At 42.9% G+C, this 8,387-nt stretch overlaps 1 protein-coding gene across 1 annotated transcript; it reads right to left on the bottom strand.

Annotated features, from left to right (window-relative positions):
• Window positions 1-96: 96 nt before the first annotated feature.
• LOC108522026 (Krueppel-like factor 5) lies at window positions 97-4,710 on the bottom strand. The gene is given in 5 exon segments (XM_017862125.1): window positions 97-179; window positions 966-1,199; window positions 1,202-1,255; window positions 1,258-1,837; window positions 4,106-4,710. Coding segments are annotated over 5 exon segments (1,197 nt in total). The 5' UTR covers window positions 4,367-4,710; the 3' UTR covers window positions 97-111.
• Window positions 4,711-8,387: the final 3,677 nt, after the last annotated feature.

Raw genomic sequence — 8,387 nt, forward strand, 5'->3', positions numbered from 1 at the left:
AAAAAAAAAAAAAAAAAAAGTTGACAGAAGAAGAGATCAAACACGTGTTAGCTTTTAAAAGGATGAATACCACTTACACTATTTACACAACTCACAGAATTAACAAGAAAATTACATACCAGTGTGAGTCCTCAGGTGAGCTTTTAAATGAGAAGACTTTGTATAAACTTTTGTGCAACCTAAAATAAAGGAGAACAGCATGTCATTTTGGAGATCCTTTTGAAATCTTTACATTTGATGATTCAGTGTTTAAAATCTGGCTTTAAAGAAGAAACCTCTCATGCTAGATGAGATTATTTGAAGCTTCAGATTTAAAAGTTTTAAAGAGTCCTCCCCATCACCCTGTTAAAGGCATAAAGTGATTTGTTTTATGTATCACTTTAACAGGAAAGAATGCAGATAATCAAGACAAACTACAAATGGAAAATTTGTGTTTATATTCCAGTAGGTGCTGTACTTCCGCAATTTAAGAGCTACTATATGTTTTTTGGAAAATTTTAATGGCTCTAGAGCTGACAATGCTAAGCCATTATCCAAGATGACTGTAACTTTCTGTACTCCCACATTTGTTTATTCATTTAGCACGTCATGCCATATCATGTATCAAAGTCAATAAATTTTGTCATGTATTAATCATAAACTAGCTTTCCCAGTAACTTGTAGATATATTCCATGTATTGTCTTCAATTTATACTTTGGGCCATGTATCTCATTCAAAACTGAGCTTATGTTCACATGCCATCAAAACCATTCTTAAATCTATCCTGTAGACAGTCTTGTACCTACCATCACGCTAGCTGCCTACAACCTCCACTTCACTACCAAACCTTATTTTCCCCTACCCTACTTTAATCTCTTTCTGGGGCACTTAATTTAGAATTAAAACTGCAATTTACTCAATTGCCATTTTAAAGGCACACACACACACACACGTACTGATGCTTCAACCAGGTAAGGGCACATACCAGGGTAATCGCAGTAGTGGATGCGTCGTTTCTCCAAATCGGGATTACTCCTTCTATTGTATCTGACAGGTTGGATGTTTTGTGAGTTAACTGGCAGGGTGGTGGGTAAATTTGGATTGTGAATTGCCAGTTTAGAAGCAATTGTAGCAGCATAGGATGGAGGTGGGGTTAAATTCTGGAGCATCTCTGCTTGTCTATCTGGACTTCCAGGCTCTGAGCTTGGTGGTGACGGGGAAAATAAGTGGCCTGTTGTGGAAGAAACTGACTTGGCATTGTGTATGTGCAAGGGGCATGCCCTGGAATTGTTTCACTGCAGTCTGCGGAACAGCAGAGGTGTGTGTGTTAAGGCCTGCCATGGCAGCTGACATAGAAACATTAAGAGTGTCCATTGCTGCTGTCTGGTTTGTAGAACTGGGCATATCTAGATCCGGTGTATTCAGTAGCTGGTACAGGTGGCCCTGCTGGGGAGGGACAGAAAGATGAAGATCTGGTGTAGGAAGTTCTTGTTTGATGAAAATATTGTTCACCTCTGGAGCTGCGGTCTGGTGTGAGCTGAATATACTGGTGAACTCAGGGAGGGCCTGGGTCGGGGCCGGAGGAGGGGCAGTCGTTTCACTCTGGTGGCTGAAAATGGCAACAGGTTCTGTCTTGATGTGTGTTACGCACGGTCTCTGGGATTTGTAGAGGCCAGTTCTCAGGTGAGTGATGTCAGGGAGGAAGACGTTCATGTTGATACTGTAAGGTAACCCTTCAGTGTCAGTGAAGAACTGGTCTACGACTGAGGCACTGTCTCGTCTATATTTTTTATGCTCTGGAATTATAGGAACTGGAGGAAGCTGAGGTGTCAGATACTTCTCCATTTCACATCTTGTCTAAAAAAGAAGAGATACAAACATGCATAATCCACCTGATTCACCATCTCGGGAAGGATAAACAATCGGCGCCTACTAAAATTCCCCAATCCCTGTGTAAGGTACTAGGGCAAACTCCTCAGTGTTGCTTATAAACATATCAGGCTTATTTTGTAGATTGTGTAATAATTGGTTGACCAAAACCTTATGAAACTGTGTAACTAGTAAAACTGCTCCCCAATCACCCCAAAAGTGAAAGACGCAAATCAAGGAAAAAAAAGAAAGCAAACTGAAAACATTCCTTTCTGATGCAATAACAAGGTATCACCCCTGTACAAGCAGGATTCCCTGCCCCATTACACAGGGAAATTCGCAATTAGAGTACACTATTGAAATGTTGCCAAACTACCTCAATTCTGTTTCAGTCATAAACATTAAAAGCGTGTTTTTTGCTTTGTTTTGTTTTTTTACAGAAAAAACTATGCAAACCTTGAAAATATTGCAAAAGTTTCTTTGCTTGGCTAGACACTTCAAAAGTAATATAAAAAATATTCTTTGGCTACTTCTGGGTCTTTTCTTGTTTACAGTTCAATGAGAAATACAATGTTCTAAGCAAAACCTTGTATCCACTGAAACAAAACAATTTCACATTCAATATTTGATCTAAATGTTGATTTTAATCAGCAGCTCCTGTAATTGGTTAATATGATAATGAAATGTTCCTATTCATACCCCTATCTAAAACAGATCTTTAATTACCTAGGGGAAAATCACTCCCTTGCTAGAGTGCTGCTAAGGAGCCCGTGGGTGGGGAGGCTGCTGTATCCCTAGCACAGTCATCAGCAAAACATTTATCATGTCCTCCTCAGTGAGCCAATGCTACATTCCCCCCTACTCTGTAAAAGCTCAGTCATCCCTTATCTTCTTGTGCCTCCAGAGCAGAAAACTGACAAACTGAAATAACCAAATACTTTTCAAACGATGATCTCTTTTCTAGGCTTTTAAATCAGCTTGTAACAAGTCGCCTCAAGCCTTTTCCAGCTATCTTCTCTCCTAGTATAACTTAAGCCTACATTTTTTAACACTGAAAAGGAAATTTCGAAAGATAAGAAAACCAACTAGATGGAATGGCGCATAGAACTATTAGCTTGGCACCTTAATCGGTAAATAAGACAGTCATTTTCTGCTACTACTTCATTTCAAATGCGTTTCATCTCGGACCTTGGTGTGGATCCGGACGGGGTTTCCCGGATAGGCACGATTTAAAATAAAATGAACGCTCTCATCATGTGAGTCACATCTCTGACAAACGCCACTGCCCTCTCACAGCAGGACCCTGACAGACCCCACGGAGTAGGCGCTGGGTAGCAAATATACGATACGCCAAAGGGCTACTAAATGAAGTGTCTTGAAATAAACTGAACTAAACCCTTTCGTGCACTGCGCTCCCGCGGCGGTTAGTGGTTTCTGATTTTAGCTCTTCCAGCTGTTTGCATGTGGGTATGTTTCCAATTTTTTTTTCCTTGGGACAGGCTAAAAGTCCCGGGAAGTTTTTTTCTGGGCTATATGACTCCCTGCGTGGGCGAAAGAAACAGGCGGTTGCTCTAATTCGGCTGCTGGGCAAGTGTAAAAGCCAACTGCCAGCTTTCAACGCGGCTCCGGGAGGAAATTTACGCGCACACGAAGAAAACAACACCCCGGTCTTTTTTTTTTTTTTTTTTTTTTTTTTTAAGGAAAAATAAGCGCTCCAACACAACCTTAGCTTTCCTAACTCTTATTTTCCAAACGCGGCCCGCGATCGCTTCTAAAGCAGGTTGAGCCACAGGCTATGAAATCTTGAGCAACCTCTCCCCAGCACCCCAATTGGTGTTTCTACTTAACCCGAGACGATGGGGATGGGGATAGCTCCAATGCCTTGGCACTGGGGAGCGGTAAAGGTGAAGACGTAATTTAAGTAAAACTGAGCATAAGGTACAAGGTTTCGTCCGTCAAGTGTAAGAAAACAACTAAGGTGCGCGTGAGCACCCAGTTCCCTCCCTCTGATCTCTCCCAGGCCAAGCCGCCGGGGCAGATTCCCCTACATCCTTCCCACCCCGACCCCTCATTTACTCTCAGCGAAACGCGGGGCCCCGGCCAGGCGTGCAGGGCGGGGCTGCCCACCCAGCACCGGCTCCGGTGCGCCCCGACGCACGCCCCAGCCTGGAGCGGCCCCTGTCGCCCGCGCGTCGCAGCGACGGGACACGCCCGGGCCCGGGAGTGCAGCGGTGGGAGGGGAGCGGCTCTTCCTACCTGGACTAGCTCCTCGGGAGGCAGCCGCGGGCCGGCGGCGGGCGACTGGGCCGGCTGCGGGGCCTGCGCGGGAGCGGGCTGCGCCTGCGAGCGGTGGTGCGCGTGCTTCAGCTCCTCGCCGGGGAAGAGCGCCGCGTCGCGGGCCGGATTTGCGGCGCCCAGCACCGGCTTGAGCTGCGCGAACACGGGCTCGTCCTGCGGCGCCGGCGGCTGGGGCACGGGTCCCAGGCGGGCGCTCATGCTCAGCACCCGCGTAGCCATGGGCACTCGGGAGCGCGGCTCCTGGCGCGGGTCGGGCGCACTTCCCACCTCGCCCACCCTGGCTTGGGGCGGCGAGCTCAGTGCGGGGCTGCGGTCGGAGGAGGGGAGAGGTTTCGGGTGGACCCCTCAGACAGCTGCAGGCAGTTTTCGAAGGCGCGCACGAAAAGCAAAACTCTTCCGCTCTTCCACACGTAAACGCCAACGTCCTACGGGCGGCCACTTTCTCCCGCCCCGCCCCACTGCGCTCTCAGGCTCTCTAGAGCCCGCTCCCGCCACCGCCGACCTCAGCGAGAGAACTGCGAGCGCGCGTACCTGCCCCACGACTACTGACACTTGACGCCCGCCTCTATTTCACCCAACTCCGGGGGGGCGGGGCCCGCTCGCCTGATTGGCAGCGCCGCCGCGAATCCCGAGGCCCCGAGGCCGGCCGGGCCTGAGCGGCCAGCCTATGAGCAGGGAAAGAGGCAGCCAGGGCCCCGCCTCCGCCGGCCCGACCGCACCCCTCTCGGGCCACGAGCTTCGCGCGCAGGGCGGCCGCGCAGTTTGTACACAACTTCTCTGACAGATTGGGCTGGCGAAGCTGGGGGCGGAGGGAAGTAGCGGAGCGGGTGGAATCTGGGAAGAGGGGGAATTAGGGTGGAGACGCGGAGGGAGAGCTCTTCGCACTGTTCTCTGCCAGGATTAGGAAGAAAAAGAGTATTGCACGTCTTAGGTGTTGTGCAAGGACCTGAAACTCAAAAGCTGAAACCCAGAAGGCAGCTAGGTGGGGGCGCTGAGGCTTTTAGAGATTTGTCTAATGAGTGTGTACTTTTAAATATCCAAAATACACCTCTCTTTAGCAGAAAACTAGGGGCGGTGTGATAAACAAATTTAAAACAGCTCTTGTCTCATGTATCTTTAGCAGTGACTGTATCCATTTAACAAGGCAAATTCAGAATGCCTGAATAAAAGATTTGATGGCAAGCGTTATTTTCAAATCCTCGCATAAAAGCCTGGGTTTTTCCCACTCTTTCAGGATTTTAATTGCTAGACGTTTTCCCACACATTTGTACCTCCTATCCGTGTGTGGGGAGGAGCGCTTGGGCCATATGAATTTTGAAGTTTCTAATATTTAAGCCATGTTGATTCTAGCCGAAGCATGGAATCTAATTTAAGCACGACTGGCTCAAATGTGTACTTAAATAGACATTACATCTTTGACTTATTTTTGCTAGCACTGTATGTTCAAAAAATGGACTTTAATATTTACAAAACAGAAACCTAGCACATTTACCTCACATTGTGGCACCTTTTCCTACGAAGAGACAACCAGAAAGCCACAAACATAGACACATAGACACTGAAAACTGGGAATCCAAATTTGTTGGAAGGTAATAGCCAAATATATTACCGTCCATTTACTATGTTGTTATAATGGGAGGGTGAATTTTTGCCAGCAATCACCTAAGGAAACCACTTCCCTTAATCCTTAATGTTCTTGTACATGATTTTATCTGGCTTATTGGGAGGACGGAACAATAAACTGCAATAAAAATGCTTGTGATATTACTACAAATGTACATATGTTGACAGCACAATATACCATTAGACAGTTTTACATATACAACAGCCTACTTATCGCTTCAGAGTAAAACAGCTTAAAAAAAAAGTCTTTGAAAAAAACGTTCACTTCAAAGAGCATATCTATCAAAGGTATGGATCTCATTTTCAATGGGTAGAAAATTAATAAGCACATAAAGAAATGTATTTATTATTAGAAAATATAAAATTATGCTGTAAACTAGGTTTTTCTCCTTTTCCTTCTCTCCTGTTGATACATGATTCATTTCTATAACTGTGATCACTGCCTTCAGAGAATGATGACTACTTTCATGTTACCAAAGTATTATTTAATAAGTGCTTTTGCAAGTTTTTCGCTAACCAAACAGCCCCATGCTGTCCACCTTCATCTTTAAAAAGCTGTCTTGCTTTTCTCTAATATCAAACCGATCATGTAATTAATTAGCTTAGAAACATATTACAGAATTAGGATGGGATTTAATGTAACTCTTTTTAAAAATTGAGCTCTGAAAGATTTTTAGTTACTTAATTCTGATAACATCAAACCTAAATGTGATGTAGATAATTCTTAATAGAACTTTTGTGCTCTTGTAACTTTAAGCTAAATCTAACTTAGATTTAATACATTTGGTAGCTGTATCTTAATGTGCTTTTAAACCTTATCTAGACCTTTCCTTTTGTCTTTCTTTTTACGAGAGCTTCAGTGGCCTGGTATTTCCATCTAAGTTTTCACTGCAATAAAATCCCTGTATTTTACTGGAAATGCTTCTATAATTTCACACCACTTTTTAACATGCTTTCATTTACAAAAGCTTTTTCATTGCAAAAAAAGAAAAAAAAAACACACAACTAATATTGTTTTTAATATTTTTAGTCTTGTTAATTGTTTCATATTTCCACTTTTCATAATGAATATAGATATGAAGCTAGCGTTGGGGTTCTTATAGTAACTGAATATATTCCTTTTTGCTCCAATACAGTAGCACCTTTTAAAATTTCATTTCAGGCATAAAGATTCATGAAATAGGGCTGCCACTTTTAAGTAATAGTTTCTCTGAAATGCACTGCTCTGCAATCTCACAGAAAATAACTAGCTTAGCACTGTACAATAGTACGGAAATTGGAAAGTAATCCTTTTCGGAGACATTTGCCATGTGATTCTGAACATATAAAGAACATGTTCAACCAAGCTTCCCTGCTGTTGCTTTTAACATAAATGCTACAGCTGCAAACCTGTTTCATCGACTTAGTAAAAAGGGTTAAAACTTGATAAATATTTTTCAAATGTTCCAGGTTCTACATTGGCATGAAGCCAGACAGAGTGAATGGACAGATCCTCAATTACTTTGAACTTTCTAGTTCTTTGCATTCCTTCCCGCTTAGTAGTGCTGTACCATTAGGGAAGATGGGAGAAAACAAAAAACAAATGTCAGGTTTCAGAAATCAATTAGTGGCCTGGCAGTGGTTTGTTAAGTGAACTGTGCCAAAACAGGGGATTCTGAGGGAATGAAATAAAAATGTTGAGTACTCAAGTTAGGTAGGAGGGTAAGCATAGAAGCAGTGTGCATGCTTAAGTCCTTAGTCACTGGGCAACACAGATTTAGTCTTAGAATAAACCATAAGTGTCACTATCTTTACGGGAATAAATACGGATGAATATGCGGGGGCTGAACAGGCATTCAGTGATGGGGAGGGGGTTTGAAGGAGGCAGTGGAAAAAAATAGATAAATAGCTTCTGAATGATGAGATGAGGGAAATATGAAGCTATCACTAGGGCAATGTTCACACAACGACACAGCAAAAGGAATATCTAAATTCAGTTGTTTGGCAAATCTAAATTCAGTTGTTTGGCAAACAATTGAAATGTCAGAGAGAGCTCGAAATTAAGAGGTATAGAGTATCACAGCCAACAAAACTGTATTCACTTCGAGTAGAAAAATATTCATAGAATATTTATTTCTGCTAAATCAGTATCAAATTGCCAAGTGATCTTGGGCCACAGAAAAAAGAACAAGAATAAACATGAAAAATAAAGTTTTATACGGGAGCACACTCTTCTCTAGGGTAAGATTATTTAACTAAAGTGACTGTTTGGTAGTCATTGATTGTCCACCCCTGTTAGAATCTGTATCAGTGAAAACTTAAAACTATTGTAATTATTGTCCTCTCAAACATTTCACATCTGTAGTCTTTGTATTTTTTCATTAATGGCAACCACTTAAAGCCACACATCAGAAAAAAAGTCATTAAGGAAATAGCCTGATAAATAGAAGCTTCAACTGAGATTAGTTGGAATTTAAAGCATTTTGACTCAAAAGATTACGAGACGAGAAAGAAGATGCTGTTCATTGCTTTTGTGATGAAAAAATATGCAATTTAAATGACTAAATACATCTATTTATATTAATTAAAATTATGTCTTAAGTCAACAACAATATTTTATTTTGTAATGTCTCTTGCT

The sequence above is a fragment of the Rhinopithecus bieti genome, unplaced genomic scaffold, assembly GCF_001698545.2.
Source record: "Rhinopithecus bieti isolate Rb0 unplaced genomic scaffold, ASM169854v2 scaffold_64253, whole genome shotgun sequence".
Lineage (NCBI taxonomy): Eukaryota > Metazoa > Chordata > Mammalia > Primates > Cercopithecidae > Rhinopithecus > Rhinopithecus bieti.